The sequence below is a fragment of the Melospiza georgiana genome, chromosome 1 (genome assembly GCF_028018845.1).
Source record: "Melospiza georgiana isolate bMelGeo1 chromosome 1, bMelGeo1.pri, whole genome shotgun sequence".
Lineage (NCBI taxonomy): Eukaryota > Metazoa > Chordata > Aves > Passeriformes > Passerellidae > Melospiza > Melospiza georgiana.
The window spans coordinates 108119868-108140318 of NC_080430.1; the positions used below are offsets into that span (position 1 = coordinate 108119868).

A 20451-nucleotide genomic window follows, 5' to 3' on the forward strand; every position below is an offset into this window, starting at 1 on the left:
AACACGATCATAAGACTTACATCTGGCATTGAGAGAGACTGATCCAGCCCAATCTCTACATTGTGCATAACTGCTGCACTGAATGACAGGATACCCACAAACACTGCTATCTGCAAAAAAGGCAAATCCATGGACGTGAGAACTGCACAGAAACAACAGGCAATAGGAGTAATTTGTTAAGCTAATAGGAACCATGCAAAGAGGCTCTAGTTTAAATATGCTACCCAGGCTTAATACAACAGTGGTAGCACAACATAGCTACTGAGGGGTCCCTTTGGGACTGTAAGGAAATTTATTCCTAGAAATCATCAGTGAAGGTTACAAACACCTTCTGTAAATAAACATAGTAACTTTAAACTGAATCACAGATTCATCAACAACGCTCTGGATTAATGCAGTGTAGAAGCCAATACATGCTGGTTTTTTTACATAGGCTAAAGTAATTTGATTGATTGCAATGCAACTCTTAAACCGGGGCTTTAGACAATCCACAATCAAGCCTCTATTTACTGAAATACTTTTGCAGTTACAAAGGCTTACTTCTATTCTTATACCAAGAACCAAAAAACTAGAAGCTTCATTTGTTTCACTGTATTGAAGACTTTTCTTCTCTATTTAGACCTTCAAGCTCACTGCTCTTTTGCTCAAGTTTAGATGACTGCTTACATGAAATAGATTATACATACTACTATTGGTCTCATCCAATCCTTAAGCAGATATGGAGAAAACAGATTTTTGAAGAACAGAAATAACATGCTCTCAGAACGCTGGACCCCACTCATTTCTTCACTGCTTTTGATGCAACACAGAATATCCAGTCTGTTACTCTGAAAACAGATGAAATGCACAGTTAGAGCAGTTCTGCAGATGTCATCATCCCTGGGACACTGCAGTTACAGGTGCACTTATACCCACCTCTTGACGCTTAATATCCAAGCCCAGGAGACTGACGAAGCAAGTGACTTGAAGGAGAAAGTCTATGAGCACAGCCATTCCAGCAAACAGGGAGAACGTGCGAACCGCTGGCATCGTAGACAGTGTCCCTGGAGGAAGTGACCCACTTTGTTAAGACAGCTCCCTTCTCCTAGAAATGCACCAGCATTTGCTAGACAAACATCCAGTTTAAGTGGTAGCCTTATAGCAGGACAAGGAGGCTTTTTTTCCAGAGCAAAGGCAACAGCCCATACAAGCCTGGTTACAGCTGCTGTCTTTGACCTATTTAACTGCACTGAGGCTGTGCAAAGGAGTGACTCGTTCTAAGCCATTTCTCAATCCCAAATTTAGGTGCAGACTGTGCAACAGGGCAGTTAAGGAGTGCTGTCAGGCAACATCTTGCTTCAATATAAGCCACTTCAATGCAAGATGATCCAATGACAAATTACTCTGCAGGTAAACAAAGCTATTATGAAAGAAGACCAAATTATACTTGTAGGGCAACAAAAGATTTACCTCTAAAACATTATCATGTGAGCCTCAAACATAAATCTGTCATAGGGACATTCTTCCAATCAAGGAGCATTTTGGCAAGATGAATAAACGCAATATAGGAGTTCATACACCCTGGTATTTGATCTATTCCTAAGGTCAAATTGAGACTTGTCAGCCACTGCAAGTCAGTAAAAACCCCCAGTCTTTCAGGCTGAAAGGCTTGACAGATTCAGAGTTTTTTAACTATGGATCTTTTTAACTATGCCAGACTCTTAAAGTACTCCAATGCCTATCCCCAGCAGAAATTTAACTTGATATTAACAATGAACAACTAAGCTAAACGGCCTCTACAAATTCCTATTTTGCTTTTATATTTTAGTATTGTGTTTATTCTTGAAACATGTAGTTATGATAAGGCCCTTATCTTCAAATATTAAAGGAGTCTTACCAAGAAAGAATGCCACAGTCTCTGAAAAGGATGAGAGAAACATACTGGGTGCCACATCTCCCAAGACTCTGCCAATCTGTTTATCCAGAGTTTCACCCTGAAGGCGTTCATCTCTCTGTTTTAAGGCAATAATTTATTATTGTTAGGAATCATGCAATTTATAAAGCTATTTCATATGGCTGCAAAAAACCTGAAACTTTAAAATATTCTAAGCTATCTTTTGTTGTTTCCACTGCATTAACAAGAGTTAGATAAAAATCAGCTAAGACTCTCTAAAATAAGAGCAGCCTGAACATTACTTGTTGTCTTGCTTCAAATTTAAAATATAGTACTAAGTTCAATACTTCAGATAAAACTACACATGTGACAGAGGCAGTACCAGTTTCAGTGGGTTATTGAACCTGTCAAATTTAAAAGCTTGTTACCCACTAAGACTTAGTGCCTAAAGTCCTTCCTAGTCTTAAGCATATAGTTTGGTTCATGACTACCGCTTACAATATGCTAAAATTACAAGTGATCAAAATACCAGTTGAGTTCTACAACTATTTTGATATCAAGCAGCAATATTAAAAATATAGACATAAATTAGAGGTTTTTTTCTGAAGGTAGAAGGTACACAGATTCCTGTCTTTCTTTCACTCTCACAAGATACCTTGTGAGAGTCCAGAGCTGCTCACACTGAGCTGAGCACTGGAACACAGAAGACTACGAGTTTACAGCCTTCAACAATGACTGGCACTTTACTAAAAGTCTCTATGCAAGAATAAATACCTGAAGTGTCTGAACCATAATGAAAATGTTGTCCACTCCAATAGCCAGCACCAAGAAAGGAATTACTTCTATCACAATCAGTGTCAGTGGGATTCCAAAGTAGCTGAAAATGCCTATAGAACATGCTACTGAGCTCAGTACAATCAGGATGCCTGCAATGCCCAGAGAGATCTTCGAATCCACCTAAAAAAAGTAGCACTGAACATCAGCCAAACAAGCATCATCCCACAGAATAGATTATTGCAAAGGCAAAACATTTCTAACATTTAGTCTAGGTAGCAGAAAACATTTCACGGTTTTTTTGAAGATTCAGATATTTAAAAAAAATTATCAACCCTGAAGCTGCAAGTCTTAAAGCTGATGTGAACTGAACATCAAGTGAAAGAACTCAACTGAAACTATGAAATACATATTAATTGTCTAGCAGAAAAACAATGCTCCCCCTAACTCCTGCCCATGAAAGACTCAATGCTGTAATAAAAAACATCAGCATTCTGCAAAAATAGTTAAGTGACTTACAGCTACCAGCAAGCTCTAGCTTCAGTCTTTATAGCAATGAAAACTATACACATACCAGCAGTCTTCTACAGCTCTGGATATGTCCCAAAGCTATAGAGATGTAGAGGAACATCACAAGATAGCTTATCAACACAACGCTAACATCACTGTTGCTCTCGCGGTTGATCTCATCTTCAATACTCCGTTCAGCAGAAAATGATATCGTTAAGTTTGAGTTATTGTAGTTCTTCAGAAAGTTAATAAATCTAAAAAACAAAACCAGAGGTCGATCACACTTTAAAAGGATAAAACATCTTCCACTAGAAATACCTGAAAGTCAGTTGATGGCAAATTTACATCATCTGTGTGGTACAAGAGTAGCCAGACAGTTTGAGGGGACCTTACTCAGTTTTAAAAGAGAGGTGCTGGCTACACATATCTGTAACTCTACTTTAAGAACTAGAAATACACTACATTGAAATACTTTCCATGTTCTCTCTAACGTTTGAGGACCAATAAGTACTTTGCATGAGCTATTTCAAACGCTAAGCACAATTTTCCTCAAAGCTAGACCTAGAAATACACACATGAAAGATGACTGCAGCTTGCTTACAGTACTGGAACAATTTATTAGCCCTTGTTTCAGTTCCCCAACTTGGGAGGTGCTGGTGCTTGTGACACAGGCAGATGCTTCTCATACTTCTCTTTTGTCACAAACTTTCCAGTACAGTAGTTTTTATCTGAACTGACAGCCAGAGCAGCTGGCCTGTGTAAGCTAGCTCTTCAAGGTGGTAGAGGGGACAAAAGCCTTAGATGTTCATCTGGATGACATTTTTAAAAATTAAAGGTAAAGAACTACAGCATCAGGCCTGACCTTTCCACCCATGGTTAATGGTCCAGTACATTAAAGAGTCTACCTGCATAATTCTAGCCACAGTAAAATAAATCATTTCTGAAGTTGCTTATTGGCAAGTACTACTGGGCTAGATGGTCACTAAGAGGACTAGAACCTGTGTCTCAAAGCAAATTAAGTGTGCCAGACAAAGTGAAGGTCTTATGACCAGCACAGTCTGGTTTTAACCACTTTTGCTGCCTCTTGAAACATCCCTGTAGTTCTACTGAAAAACTGTCAGTACAGTGCAGGTAGGCTTTTTTAATCAACATTTAAAGCTGCTTTAAGTCATGTATGCATTTCAGAATACAGGATGACTACTTACTCTTTTTCCCATGCCAAGGCTTTCATCAGATTTTTTGAGTCATTGTAGTAGTTGTTGACAGGAAAAGTAATAACAAGAGCTGTAGCATTATTATAGTTATCATCTATAGAAGAAATAAAATGTTTGGCATTAAAAAAATGGAATTTACTTTCTTGTATAGCAGATACAAATAAGTTTAAAATTAGCATTGCCCAAAGCAATCCCATCCCTGTAACTCCACTGAACATCACTGAATTCTGAAACATACTACTGAAATAAGAACCAAAGCTGATAAGCACTACAGATTGCATTCCAGAGTAATTATTCATTGTTTAACATGTTCATCACACCACAATGTTACATTGTTGCCTAGTTGGACAAAAAGCTACTTTATAACCACTGCTTATGACTTCCCATCTAATGAGAAATGTGGCTTCCTAACACTGTACGCCTTGCATACTCAGATATTACTCAAAGCAAATACAAATCCCCTACAGTTTAATAAATAGGCACTTGCCTTTAAATGCTATTTCAGATATATTAAACACAAATATACTACCAAGTTATGTTTAATTAGATAAATTGCTTGAGCAAAATCCTGGCTTAAGAGTAATTATGAAAGAATTTCCTTTTGAACACTTTAATCTATTCTTAACTGCTTTGTCAGATCAGTAACAAAACTTTATTCTAACTCAAAGCAAAATACACATACATCCCATCATGTAAACCTGAGCTGCTTCACGTCTTTGTCTTTTACCAGGCCCAAAGCAGACCAAACATTTCTCCTGTTGACAAGTATGTTCCAATTACAGATTGCTTGCATTTTGCACTTTCAGAGTAGTCTGCCTCCAATCCCAGCACTGGTCTACTGAAAACTTATTTAAAACACCCTTACTTATTGAAAGTTTAAAAAACTCCAGTTTCTTTGGACTGCATTTAAACAGCTGTGTTAAATGAGAACACACCTTTAGCAGCAAAAACAGCACACAAGAATGTACTCTCAGATTTATGCTGCAATACTGTTTTGCCACTCACCATCATATCCTCCCAACACCAGCCACGGAAATACAGGTCCACCAAATGTTCCTAAGCAGGGATCGTGAAGCAAGCTTGTGTCATTCAGTGATGCTGGAGCCCTAAAGAGATCACCAGCAATAACTGTTAGCTTCTGCTACCAGTGACAGCTGAGGCACAAAACAGTAAAAAGCACAAAACAGTAAAAAGCTGTTGTGTTACAACTGAAAATCAAGACAAACAAGACAAGACTGCTAGTGGTACACTGCTCTTGTGCTGCATTTGCTTTTAATTTAAACACAGTTTTAAAGGTGGCTGCCTTACAGCCTTTAAGACAAGGAGTACCTTCTAACCAACTGAACTACAAACTAAAGAGAAAGCTCAGAAACTGGTCTTCTGTTCAGAACTCTTCAGAAGCACTGAAAACATGTTTAAGGTAAACCAGAGCCAGCGTCCACACCAAAGCAAGCTGAACTGGCAACTTGATTAAAAAGCATGCAATTGTACTGCTCACCGAACACAGTATAAGAAGTGAGTGTGGTAATCAGCATAGACAAAGAACTCATCCCCAACAGTGTGATCCAGAACAGAATGGCTGTTCTGAAAGTAGTTGAGTACGCTCAGGATAGTGCAGTTGTTGTTGTAGGGAGCAAGAGGAGCCAGGCAAATGTCCTTCAGCATTACAGTCTCATTGTCATAAGAAGCAGTGATGTTGACAATAGCATCCTGCAAATCCAGTACCTTAAAACAAAACAAACCATAGTTTAGGAGCAGCATGAGAAAGCACTTTCCTTGCAAGACAGGACTTAAGTGCACAATATATTCTTGCAATTGCCAGAGACAGAGGCACATATCGATAGAAGCACATTACAAAAACATTATTTCTGTGTTCATACTATGAACAGAGACTTAGCTGGCAAGTGTCTCTCTGACAGAAAGGTGTCCAGCAAAAAGCTTTTATAGTAAGGCTATGATTTTTAATAAGAATATCTAGTGAGTGTTTTGATGGATACATAACATTGCAGGTGGAAGCCAACTCCATGTGGTTATACCTGTTAAGTATGCTTAGGTCTTTGCTCTTGGTAAGTCCCAATTACCTGATGGAGAATATCTTTGGTAAGGGGAGGGCCAAAAGGCACATCTTCTCCTGATGGGTAAGGTGAGTAGGTGTCTGGGTGGCTCTTTGGTGCTTGAATAATAATTTGTTCAGTACGGAAGAAAGGTCCAAAGTGCGTGTCAAAGTATTCCTTCTCCTTGCGGGCTTGGCTGCTTGGAGCTGACCAAAGATCTACAGGATTTGTAGTTGCTTTAATATATACAAAGCCTGAGCAGCACATTGCAATGAAGACCACAGAGAAGAGGATAACAGGACGTGGATTTCTGACACAGAAAGCCCCCCATGATGTAAATGTCATCCTCAGGCCATTCTCAAACCTTTCACCGAGCCTTTCACCACAGGTAATGCTTCCTGCAAGAGCAAGAAAAACAGTAAATATTTGAGAAGTCAGTAAAATAGCACTTTCTTGGAGTCCATTCAGAAAAAAGAAATTTTATTCATCAATCCCTGATTGAGGCCAAGGGGCAGAAAACAGCTCGTACCTATGTTGCCCCTTGTAATATAAGGTTGTGTTTGACAGCAGTAGGGGTAGCAAATAAAGCTAAAATATATATAAGCAATAAAACAAGCTACCTCAGCTGGTACACAAGTTACAGTACAATAAGCTTTAAATTATGCTTTTCCAATATGCTTTAAATGGATACATGGATGAGTCAAAACATGATCATGTTGTCCTCTCTATACTCCCACAACAAAGCTCTCCAGAACTTCCTTAGAGCTTAGCTACATCCATGAGGGGAGTACCCAGGGCTTTCAGCATCCAGTGAAATAGGGGTAAGTACTACTCTAAAAGAAGAGAGATACTGGTCAAAAGGCTGAAGTCCCTCTCAGAATGGACTTGTAGCCTAACAAAGCTAAAACTCCAGAGCCCAATCATAGGAAACGGATACACTTAAATAGAGTTTGTAATAAACCCTTTACTGTTATCCAAGACATACCATTGTCACGGTGGGAATTCACAGAAAAGGCTACATTGCTGTCAATCGGGGTGTACTCTGAGACAAAGTGCCGCCTCCTGCAAGGCAAGAAACTCTGTTATCCTGCTTGTCCAAAAAGGCATCTGTACTGTTTGTACAACAGTCTCCAGCTTTGTGATCTCTTGGAACACCACGTCAGCTATCTTAACAAACTTTTTCAGCTTACATCAAGCACAGATTCTTTATGCACATTTAGAAGATCACTAGCATTAACAACACAAAGAATTTCTTTAAATTGATTCTAAGTTCATATTTGCAAGAGATTTTTACATTAGAAATATGAACTAGGCATCTCCAATACACCACATCATGATGTCCACTAAGGTAAGGCTGCTGAACATATCAAATTGTCATACCCACTATCCTTTTCCAAGCAGACTTAATTCTTACTACACAGCAACTTCAGTTTTCTGGTTATAACTGAACAACCACACAACCAGAATGGTTTAGGTTGGAAGCAAACCTTAAAGATCATTTAATTCCAACTCCCTTGCCATGAACAGGGACATCTCTTCACTACATCAGTTTACTTAGAGTCCAGTCGAGTCTGCCTTGAACACCTCCAGAAATGGTGAGTGCACCACCTCTTCCACTGATTCAATACCCTTACAGGACAGAATTTGTTTTTAAGAACTAATCCACATCTACTCTCCCTCAGCTTAAGACCATTGCCCCTTGTCCTGTCACTACATGCCCTTGTGTAAGAAGTCCCTCTCCAGCCCTCTAGTAGCCCCCCTTTAGTTACTGGAAGGTGCTGTAAGGAAACCCTAGAGCCTTTTCTTCTCCAGGCTGAACAGCCCTAACTCTCTCAGCCTGTCTTCATAGGAGAAGTGCTCCAGCCATGTGACCAAGGGTGATATGCTATTATTACTGAAAGCTTAGCTTTCATTTAGTTTTTTTCAAAATAGGAGACTAGGAAAAATTATTTATTACTTCATTTGCAATAGAGCAGTGACTGTTTTGTTGTGAAAGTTTGTTTTCCCAGACTTCTGCATACTTAGTTATAAAAGCTGAAGAATAGCGTATGTGATTCTGTACCTAAGAATGCTATGACACATATGCATCAACTAAACCAACTTCTGCAATCACTTTTTACCAGGCTGTTTTAGCTGTTAGAACATTTTTCGTAAGTATATGTGTTATTTGCTACAGAACATGACTTTTGGCTGGCTGAAGTAGACAGGACATAGGCATCTGACCAGGGCAAAGAAGTTCTCAGAGATAAACAAGTGACTTGCAGAGCTTAGCATTTTGAATGCTTTACCTGTAACACCAGACTCCAAAAACTAGTGCAAAAAATATGAGTAGAAAGCCCATGTATGAGATCCACATGATGACATAGACAGCATCCAAACCAAACAATAGCCAAGGGGGAGGCAATGGAGGGGGCTGAGGTTTTGGACCACAGACAATTGAACAGTCCTGACAGCTGCATGGTCCTGTTGAATCATCCACGGACTCATTACAGCCTTTGGTAGCATTATTCATGGGGTTCATTCCATGGACAGGAACATCTATGACAAATCACAAGTTGCAGAGTCAGTTTACTACCAGGAAAAATTCAGACCTTCCCAGTTATGAGTTAACCCTTTATATGAAAGCCCACAGCCCCTGTGTAGAGCAGCATTTCCTGGTCTTACAGATGAAGAATCCACTGCCTTTTCCACAACAGGTACCAACTATTTACAGTTGTCTAATAATTAATTGACTGGTCATGTCTGTAACACTTTGGTCTGTAAAAGTAATAAGCACATATTTCTATCATCCCAGCAATGATTTGTCATCCCTCTTATCTATTCAGATTGCGAAATGTGTAACAATAATTTTCTGTTAATGAAATCCTCAAGGATGAGGGTACTGCCTATTTCCCAAGGAATACAAGTAGCCACTTACCTAGGCTTACCTAAAACTCTACCACAGATTTTTAGAGACTTCTACAGTAAGAAGCTATATAGAAAAAACCCCAAAGTATGGTTTCCAAGCAGAAATAAAAAAAAAGGTAAGTTAATCCTACATTCCTTTGAAAGCCTCTGACTGCAGACTTTCAATGCTGGGCAGCTGTTTAAACATCAATGCTCTAGCACCCAGCCTTTGACAGAAGTTTCAAAGACAAGGACTATTCAGTTTCTTACCTGAAAAAATTGGAATTATGCTGAAAGGAGTTTGTCCATTGTCTTTACTAAACATGTACTCAATCCAATTGGTTGCATTGCAGTCTTTAGCATCCTTCCCACACAGCAACCCCAGTGCTTTAACATTGCTCGATGGAGCCTCCACATCTTTGCAGGCATTATACATTGCTGGGAAGAGTCATTAAACCAATGTCATAATTTGAGTAAGCATTCCAAGTATTTCCATTATTAGAGACTCCCCAAGTTCCAGGAACATACTTACAGTTTTCAAGTAGAAATATCTTAGGATAGTGAACTAATGCTTTCAGTTGTATTTATAGTAATAAAGGTTGCAATGCTTTGTTACAGCCACCTTGCTCTGAGAAAGCCACTCAAATCTGCATTATGCTAGAACCTACTTTTCTGCTTGACAGGAAACATTACCTAATATTATTTTCAGGGAAAGCTATGAAAACCATTTAAGGTACTTTCAACTTGTAGGCTGTATACAATTATCAAGTGTCTCAATTTTATTAAAGTTTACTGCAAAAAGCATAAAAAGACTGAATTAATGCTTTAAGCTTGCTACAAAATCAAAATACAACCCCAATGCACTGTTCTGTAAAAACATCTGATTTTGACAAAGGACTAGACAGTCCATTTCAAGACTGAGTACCTCTTAAGAGAACCATTGTGTGTACAAATTTTATTATCATGCTTGCCAGACTGTTTTAGTATCAGGTAGACTTTGGACATTCAATATTTGGCAAAAAACTTTATTTTTCTGAAGTTAAAGTCATCAGAGTTATCAGCTATTAATTGTTTGTCAGATGTTCATCCTCGACTGAACCTTTAAAACATTGTTATTTAACAGTGTCAGTGTAATGAACGTCCCCTGCCCAGGCAGAACTTAAGTGTTCCATAAGTTTTAAGGGGGACCGACTGTTACCTATGTGATGACTCAAACTTCAAAAAGACAGAATTAGGGGGGGAAACATCTCTCTGACTTTCTGAAAAAGCACTGGTCTTGTTACCTGGACAAACACCAAGGTAAATTAACAAACTGCTTACTCACCATTTGCAAATCGATCTCCAATGAAGTACTGCAGCTCTGTAATGCTACTTTTGTTCTCTTTTGAAATGGGATCATAGTAAGGTATGGTGCTTGTAACATTCAAAAAGTCAGACTGATTGGGACTACAAGTCAGTTCACAGAAGAGGTTTATCAAGTTGTAAAAACACGATGGACATCTGGAAGGAAAGCCAATTGGTAGGAAAACCAATGAACAGCAATCAGATTAAGAGGTAAAGGTGCTATGTAGGTCAAGTCAGATACACCTTGCAAATATAAACATTCTGCTCAGAGCAACAGAACAAAAGATTTAAATTCTGTAAGATTTTAATCAGCAATATGACAATTGTTGATGCTACAGATGAACAATTTTAAGCACTATAAGTCACTAAGAAAATTGCCTGCCTGAAATAGCAGGTTCAAACAATTTTACTGAAATTTGAAGAAAAACATAACTGTTGCTAGTAGAAAGGCTTAGACTTCTTAATGTCCTAGTAAGAACAAGACCAAATGCTACATTGTCACCCTCTCCTGAAGGTTTCATTAGATAAAGTAGCTTGAGGCAAGCTAAGGGAATGTTTATTCTTACCAGCTAAATCAATCCAGACTGCAAGTAGTTGTTTCATGACATTGCAGCCTGCTGCTAGGGATAAGAAAGCCACTCCAGCACCTTGCTCCAATAATCCGTTAATGAAATTACCACTTTTTCTCTTTTTCTACAGTCTACTTGAAGACAAGTGCTTTGTTATTCTATCATAAAATTAGTTGCTTAGCCATTCATTAGCATACCTGGAGAGAAACTGCAGAGGCAGCTGCAAGTTATTTTTCAAAGTCTGAAGCTGATGAACATCACAGCAAGTGCTAACATTGCCAAAGAATAAACCCGGACAGAGTTCCTTAAGAAAAAAACAAAAAACAACATTCAGATCAAGAGGAAAGGAAGAAAAAGAATGTTTAAGACTTCAGAACTCATTTTAATCATGGGGTTTGAATCAACATATTTCAGAACACAGCAGCTGTTGCTGTGGGAGACGCATAGGAGGAAAACAGTCCAGCAAACAAGATTTTTGTTTAGAAACTGGAGAGAAGAATCACTTTTTTCACTTCTTTTATTCAAGGCAGCACTTCCTTTTGAAAAGCTCCTTCAGATGATCTTTAGTCACCAGGGTCTATATATAGAATGATAATGGCATTTGAGAGCCTATTGCTAAGAGGACAACACATGTTTATCCAAGTTGAAAGTATTCCTGCAGCTTATCTTCTAGTACTCCTTCTGGATAGTATCAGATTTTAAAGTCTCAGAAGGCAAGCTAACCATAAAACCACTGATTACCTGGAAGAGCTGCTTCATGTTCACTTTGTAGAAAAGACAAATGCATTTAACATAAGTATAACTGATACAAACATACAAGAACTGTACATTAATTCTTCAGAAACAATACACAGCAGCAGTTAGCCCGCCTACATATTTAATGAAGTCACTCCTGTCACCAGTCTAACCATTGTTCAACTCTGTAGTTATTTCACTCTTTAAAGCTTTGAACTATCAGATGCCAGAAGGCAAATCTGGCAATATGCTGTGTTGTGCATGAAGAGAGAGACTTCTTGTACCTCTGAAAAGAAACTGAGGTACATTCCCTTAACCCAGCTGGACCTGAGAAATCAGAGACAATCTGTACACTTTCTCATCAGGTTAGGATGAGAGGTCATAGCACAGGTCCAAAAGAACCCAATACAGAATTCTGCTGTTGGAGAAAATTTTTTTAGCAGCAACCTACAAGAGAACCTTACCTGCATTAAGTCATAGCCATCTTCTGGTAGCGCTATTGGGGGCCCATCATAAGCACAGTTGTACCTCTTGTCTCCAGAAGCAACTCCACATTCTCCATACCAGACACACATTTGTGGAAGTACCTAATCAACAAAACAGTGATTAACTGCAAGGAATAGTTGCCAAATATCTCAGCTATTGTAGAATTTATGTGCTACTACCCCAAAGGCACTTGCAGTCCAGATCTGATAACTTCCTGCTAACTCAAACAAAAGCAGGTGTTTTTAACATGGTGCACATCACCACTGATCTTCAGCTCAGCTCCCCACCTTCCCTTGATCATTACAGAAACAGGAGGTGCACAACCTACAGTTAAGATCAAGTATAAGAGTTGCTTAAGAAGAACCTAAATAATACCTGAAAAACATCTTCAAGTACAAGGTGATTTAGAAAATAATTTGTTCATGCAAGACAACACCATAATTGTTGAGTTAAAATGTCACATTAGACTACAAGTCAGCACACATGGAGAGAAACTTATTGCTTATGTGCAATCTCACTTCCTCCTGCCACCTCCTGATCCTTCCTGAAAACTCATTACAGTGACAGATTGAGGAAACAGCAGCACAGAGAGGATTCTGAAACAGAACTTCATAGCTCCACATCTGCCTTACATATATTATCACAATCTCAAAGAATGCCCTCCATTACCACTTTCAAGCCAAAGCATGGAACATTTAAATGGGATTACAGTGCTAAGAAAAAAACCTCATTTTAAAGATGTTTTAATTTAAGGGACTATTGAAATTCAGAAATTTGTTCTTTATTAGGTGTATAAAAGAAATTGAAAAATGGCAGTGGCACCTTGAAAGCCTTTTATTTTTGTTCAGTGGTACTGACACTGAAACATCTGAGATACTAAGCCAAAATATTTATTCTGAAAATTAAAACATTTAATGCAATAACAAGCTATTTACAACAAAAGCTTTAACACAGCTCCAAAGTTTTCCTACCACCTGGGCTGCAAAGCAGACTGCACAAACATTTACTACACTTCTGCCAGCTCTGATCAGGAGTTTGCTTAGTACAGTTTGAGATATAACTGACCTATTTGGATCTCCCAAACAACCTTGACTTAGCATTTTAGAGACACCATATGTTGTTGCTGCAAGGACAGACTGCTGTGCTTTGTGCTTGACCATGAATAGTATTATTTACTGACCAGAGAGGCCCCTGAAAGGCTGTCCTGACAATGCCCAAGAGCTACCCAGAAACACAGTGCCTCTATAACATCCATTTTTGTGCTGAACAACACTGACAGTTCTTCAAAAAGAACTTCAGTAGTTGGCTGTTTATCAGGGACAACAACCATCATTAATTTACCCAACCCAAGACTTGTTTCCTCTTTCCCCTAACCAGGGCAACAGAGGCCAACTCAAAGTTACTCACTGTAAGCCAGGTCTAAAAGTCAGTTTAAGTGATCATCTAGATCACCATTTCATTTGTCTATTCTAGCACATCTTCTAGTTAAACCCACAACCAGCTGTTCAGTATTACCATGTTCTATGATAGAAGCTGGATAACACCCTTTAAGATTACACTGATAAACACTGAATGTTTAACACCAGTATTAGTGTTATTAACGCCAAGCCAAAAAGTCAAACTTCCATAATTTTTAGACTATTTCTCAAAACTCCATTGTAAATTTGTTCATGCACCAAGTTAATCTAAGAAGTTAACACTACTATGATGCAAATTTAGATGTCATCATCTTCAACTCTGCTTCCTCACACCTATAATGCCCCAGTTTTAACAGCAAACAATCTACTAGCAGTGGAAATGGTTCTGCTGTTTGTAGCAGCATCAGAAGTGACTTGTTTCTTCAAGGGGAAGCACAGATTCACTACTATTCTTGCAAAAGGGCAAGGAATTTGGAGCTGCTTTGCAATGCCTGTGAGAAAAGGATTAGTTATTTCTTCAGTATCAGGCTGGCTTCCGTATTTAGTCTAGAACAATTTGTAAGCATCCTTTCTAAAAAACACTTTCTGTGCTTCATTACATCTTGTTATCTAACACTTATTTTTTAAAACACACAAATTCATCAACCTACTCTTTAGAGAAAGACTTTGTTTCTTCCAGAGTGGAATGTGTGGGAAACATGGTAATGCAGTTACAGTTACAAAAAACTTATCAGGGCACTTCTTGCATAGAAAAACTTGAGTAAATTTCAGCTACCATGTCAGTCTGACTGATAATTCAATTGTTTTAAAAACATTATCTGTGTTTCAAGGCAGCAATTCCTTGGTTATAGCTACATGGATACAAAACATAATACAATCTGTCTTATGTTTATAAATTTACCTACAAGGCTTTCTGTCATCATTTTCAGGACAGAACATAAAACAATTTACTTGCACATGACACTTGGTAATGTACCAAAAGGTACATTAAACAGCTAAACACAAAAGAAAAATAAAGTAAGACAAAGTTCGACCTAGTATTAGTTTACATTTGAATTTGGATAAAGACTTTCAAATCACATTCCTGAAGTTCCACAGCAATAAAACATACAATGGAAAAAACAATGTTTGCCACTCAAACTTTCAGCCTGTTTAAAGAAAGCTGAACAGATCAGCTGCTTTAAACTATTAGAAGAGTACTTGGGCCTAGAACTGCAAGTCTGAACACTCTGTTTCAGTATTAACACCAAAAAGGCAGTTTCAGAAACAGCTTAAGATTTTACATTTATGCCATTACCTAGCAGGATTTCACCAATAAAACTGTGAGTTTGTCCCCTGAACCACCAGTAAGCTTTGGGGATGCTTGATTTACAGTGGTTGAACCAAGTCAATAAGCCTAAAAACACACCAAATCATTATGCATCAATAGCCTAAATTGATAGGTCTTGAAGACTAACAAGTTAACATTGAGTCAGGCCCAAAATACAGGAGAGGCCTGGTCTCCTCTGGCTGAGGCAGCATTCAGGGATACAAATACCTACGTAACTACTCCACTGCCACAGATAAGATAGAGCTGACAGTTCTTCTCTCTGAAACCCCTCCAGTAAAAGCTAGATTAAGTTAGAGAGTAAGACAAGCACTGTGCTCTTTCCATTCTTTCAGAAGAATGCTCCTATGAGGGTAGGCTGAGATAGGGATGACTAAGTGTGGTTGTAAATAAGTCATAGTTGACAAAGCTGCTGCTTGCAGAGTCAGACTTTTAGGTCAGATAATTGTTCACCTGGCTATTAAGTTTCTTAAGTGGGTGAAAGCCTAGCCCCAAAAGCAACAGAGAAATGCTATGTTGAACCCAACTGCCTTCTAAACAAGGCAAAATACTTAAAATACTCCATAAGTAACACAGGGCTAGTTCATGGTTTTGGTTTTTTTTTCTGTATGTTTTCCTTTTAGGATCACATAACTAAGCACTTCATATATTAAAATGGGACTTTCCTAAGTATTTCATAAAGCAACAGCAATATAACCTTAGATAAAGGCTGTTCCTTCCTGTCTCTAGCATATCTTAGAAACCACTAACACCAACCCTCAGTATATCCTCAGAGTTCAGAAAACTGTATTCCTATTTCTGGCAGGCTTAGCCTGTTTGAAGAGAAATTTCACCTCAGGCCAAGGCTCTAGGAGCCCTTATAAAGTATCTGCACATGAGCAAGTATGGGCATTCTACAAAAGTTCTGTTAAGAGTTTTCTGGTTCCCAAGCATTATCATTCCTTTGTAATAGAACTAATGTTCCAACAGATCATAAACACATTTAATGCAGCCCATGTTTCTTCAACTGCAGGTTGAAACAAACTGATAAATTGTGATGCTTCCAGCAGCATTCACCACCACCAATGAATACATAGCTGTTAAACAAAGAACAATGATGATGCTGTACACAGAAACAGCAACTGTTTGTGGTCTTACAAATACCAGATGACAAGTGAACACTGTTGGATTCTTCAAACTAGGATTACTAATGTATGGAAAAGGCAAGAGCATCAGATACAGCTGTTTCCCTTTCCTTCATCTAGGATGATGCATCTGGGATCTTGCAGGGCAAAAAGATCAATCTAGGAAAAAGCACCCTCTTCCCCTGCACCCCTTAATATCTGCTATTGCCAACCAGGTTGAGAGTTCTAAGGAAACACTACACCACCCCTAAGAAATGGGTGGTGTATGGGTGATGACTGGTTTATGGAATCAGGCCACCAGGTCAAATTCAGAGATCTGCCCCAGAAGTTGCATATTACCTCACAACCCTTCCTGTGGGGGAAACAGGTGCATGGACTAAAGGAAACTTTACAGGTTTAGTTGTCATTCTTTGTCTCTTTCAGTAACTTGTTCAGAGCCATGCCTTATCTGCCAAGCTCCTCCTGTTCCTTTGGTCACCAGCCTGTTTCCTTTCAGATGGAAAAATCTACTACTCCTGGTCAGGCCAAGCAAGCCACAGTTCTGGAGTTATCCAAGAGCATTTCAGATGGCACAGTAAAGTCCAAGTCAACAGAAAGCTGCAATAACAGTAATAATTCAGAATCTGTGGGGACAAGCTGATGTTAGCTGCAAGGATGCATGCATGATCAGGAAGTGCAGCTAGCACCTGTCTGCAGCTAAGCCCATCTGCACCAAAACAGCTCTGATGTCCTGCAGGTTAATAATAATAATAATAATAATAATAATAATAATAATAATAATAATGCACAACACCTAGATTGTTTTGGCTACTGCCCAGCTGGGTACTACTCAGTTCTACCAGTCACTCCCTTCACTCATCTCTCCCCTTCTGAGGCAGCTTCCTCACCTTCATCCAGAAAGGCTGAACAAGTCACTCCTGATTTTCCAGGAAGTAATTTAGATGAAGTGGTTACTGTCTTGTTCTGGAGCTACACCCTGACAAGGAAACTGCTCCAAAGAGACATTTCAGAACTTCATGTCCAAGGTCAGGCAACACCACACTGCAGCCACTTGGCACGAGCAGCACTTGTCATTAACATTTTCCCATGGGATTTCAGAAAATCAAATACAGCTTGGGATCCCAGCTGCTGACAGGAAACCTGTATCCAACCTTGATTAGCCAGTGATTTACCAGCTTGTGTTTTAGCACAATTATACAAAGATCAATTGCAGTAGTGGCCATTAAGCACACAAACAGCATCTAGTGCATTAGGACATTCATAAGAAAATAAAATAGTAATGGATAGCTGGCAGAAATCTTGTACCATGTACTGTTCAGAGTGAAAGATACAGGCTGAACACTTCAAGTTGTGAATACATATGTAGTGGCAAGACTGAGCTCAAGTGCCACTCCAGTCCACCGACTGCTTTGAAACAGAAAGAAACATGACATAGGGCACTTTGGATTACAAACATCACAACTGAAAGCACAAAACCATTACACCAGCAGTACACTTGAGAGAGAGAACAGTTTAACTTCACAATGCTTCTCTTCAGCAAGCATCTAACACTAAATAGGCTCAGAATAACTGAAGGACCAGCTTCCCTTGCAAAGATATCAAGGGTCCTTTTTGTGAAGTGTCAGGCTGTAAATAAGAGTTAATGGCAAAGATTCCCAATAAAACCAGATTCTGCCTTCTTACAGTACACAACTGAGACTTGCATGGTTAGAGTAATTTTGTAATGTTTACTTCGAGGGACCACAAAGCCTCTTCCCCTAAATATTTGGGGAACTTATTTCAAGTTCCCATATGTCAGTATCCTCTTGAAAAGGAAAGCATTCTGTCATTTCTTTACCAGCCTAGGACACACCTCATTGCTCCAAGATGATATCTCCTCCAAAAAACACTACATAAAGGTGCATTGGTTAGCTGTGAAGTATCATTACTTACTCACCTCAAGATCATGAGTCACTACTAACAATCACCTTCTCCAGTACTAATAGAAGAATTAATACCTTATGTTCAACCTCTTAAAAAGTTTTTTTTCAAAGAGGATATGAGAACAGCACATACACAAGATGACAAACTCCTATGTTTAAAAAGAGCTAATCATAAAACTTGACCTAGAAAGTATGTTTTCAACGTAGGTAGAGAGGGAAAGAAAGCCAAGCACTAAGGCTTACAAGACACTCCTTGTTTCTCCAGAGGAATGTGGAGTATCCCGCTCCTATCCTGCGCTTCAGCATAACAAAACATGACGGAGGGGAGCGAATGTTGTACCATATTTTTTCCTAAAGCTCCCGAGAAGTCCAACATACCCTAGTCCTCGATTTTAAGGAAATATGTAGTCTTACTACTGGCACATAAACAAACAGCAGCTCTCACTCTCCACAGACCATTACTTCCAAGAAGCCGTCACCTCGCCTAAGCTACACCCCAAGCCAAGCGAACCAGACACCGACGACATCTGCAAGCCTCTGCCGAGCATGTGACTGCGTGTCCACTCACATGCACTGGGCATTGCATAACCAGGGCACGCCACGGGAGCATCCCGGGGGCTGCCGCTGCCGCCTGCGACCGCAGCCAACGGGGACCGGGCAGAGGCTGAAGTTCGCGGGTGCTTCCCGGCGGGCCTGCCGTGCCACCGGCTGACAGCCCCGTCCCGACGGGGACCAGGGGCACGGGGGAAGCGGGGTGAGCCCCACCGGGGACGAGGAGGGGACACCCCAGTACCTCTCTTCAGCTTCGCGCCGCCCCGAGCCCAGGGGCCTAACTCGGGACCCGCCGCCTTGATCCAGCCCCGCCGCCTGGGACAGCCCCGGTCGCGGGGTGCGCAGGGGACACCGCGGCTGCCCCGCCGCACGCAGCACCCGCGGGATCCCGCTGCCCACCCGCCGCTCCCTCTCCTCCCCACCACGCCGGGAGGCCCGGCATTCCCCACTCCACGGACTCACCCGCACGGGCGACAGAAGCAGGAGGAGGACGAGGAACCCGAGGCCGCCTCGCCCGGGGCTGCCTTGAGGGGTCCCCATGGCGGCGCGGGCTGGAGCGCGGATGACCGGCAGGCGCTGTGGGCAGCAATACGGAGCAGCAGCAAATGGAAACAAGAGGGCGGCGAGGCAGCCGCGCCAGCGCAGTCTGGAAGGGCCGCTCTCGCCTACCTGGGCGGAGCCGCCAGCCCCTTCGAGGAGAGGCCGATGGCCGCCCCAGCGCCACCGCCAACCGCGACCGCCGGCCCGCCCTCGGCACCGCCCCACCCGCACAGCCAAAACAGGAACACCCTCCTCGATACCACCTCCCCCTCACGGCCTGCCCAGAAACACCGCCCCTGGCACCGCCCTCCCCCTCACGGCCTGCCCAGAAACACCGCCCCGGCACCAACTCCCTCGTCACGGCCTGCCCAGAAACACCGCCCCGGCACCAACTCCCTCGTCACGGGCTGCCCAGAAACACCGCCCCTGGCACCGCCTCCCTCCTCACCGCCCGCCCAGAAAAACCGCCCCGGCACCGCCTTCCCAGCACGGCCCGTCCCGGCGGCGGGCGGGGCGCCCATCACGCCACGGCCGCTCCGCGCCGTCAGGGTGCGGGGGGCGATGCTCTGTGGGGCCCCGGCGGGAAGCTGGTCCCGGTGCGGGAACGGAGCCGTGCTCCTCCGGGACGGACCATCCCGCCCAAGCTGCACCGGCTGCCGGGCAGCGGCATCGTCCCCGCGCGGGAGTGTTAATCGCTCAGTTTGTAAATATCAAAAGTCGCTTTAAAAGCCTTTGGATTTGGGGAAAGCGCCTTAATTTGGCTTCAAAGCTGCTGATTGGTGATTTCTGAGGACTCGTCTGGAAGCCCCGCGTGCTGTGGGGGTGCAGTCAGATGCAAAGTTCGGGGCTCCGGGCTGTCCCGGGGGCCGTGCCCGCTGTCCCGGGGGCCGTGCCCGCTGCCCGCTCCGCTCCCGGCAGGAGCTGACCGCTGTCGCAATCAGCAGTTCTGGGAGTGCTGGCTGCGCTCTGCCAGAGCTGTCTGCGTGTTGGGCTCTGTTACCTTTGGCTCTGCTTGTTTGGACTCTGCTTGGGATCACTTCGGGACCTGGCTGGGAGGAGGCACAATAAAAGCAGGGCGTGAGGCATTCCGTGCATGCAGTCTCTAATTTCTCCACCCCTTTAT

At 41.5% G+C, this 20451-nt stretch overlaps 1 protein-coding gene across 1 annotated transcript in view; it reads right to left on the reverse strand.

The window, feature by feature from the left end:
- NPC1 (NPC intracellular cholesterol transporter 1) overlaps window positions 1–19410 on the reverse strand; it is a 26475-nt gene extending 7065 nt beyond the window's left edge. Inside the window, exons 1-17 of the mRNA XM_058045201.1 lie at window positions 19251–19410; window positions 12424–12546; window positions 11422–11528; window positions 10636–10811; window positions 9582–9749; window positions 8714–8963; window positions 7411–7487; window positions 6453–6823; window positions 5870–6096; window positions 5377–5477; window positions 4363–4465; window positions 3222–3411; window positions 2648–2830; window positions 1877–1991; window positions 916–1043; window positions 687–827; window positions 21–110 (exon numbers count right to left, since the gene is read on the reverse strand). Of these exons, the coding sequence (XP_057901184.1) occupies window positions 21–110; window positions 687–827; window positions 916–1043; window positions 1877–1991; window positions 2648–2830; window positions 3222–3411; window positions 4363–4465; window positions 5377–5477; window positions 5870–6096; window positions 6453–6823; window positions 7411–7487; window positions 8714–8963; window positions 9582–9749; window positions 10636–10811; window positions 11422–11528; window positions 12424–12546; window positions 19251–19328 (2628 nt within the window). The 5' untranslated portion in view covers window positions 19329–19410. The remainder of the gene's footprint in view (window positions 1–20; window positions 111–686; window positions 828–915; window positions 1044–1876; window positions 1992–2647; window positions 2831–3221; window positions 3412–4362; window positions 4466–5376; window positions 5478–5869; window positions 6097–6452; window positions 6824–7410; window positions 7488–8713; window positions 8964–9581; window positions 9750–10635; window positions 10812–11421; window positions 11529–12423; window positions 12547–19250) is intronic.
- Window positions 19411–20451: the final 1041 nt, after the last annotated feature.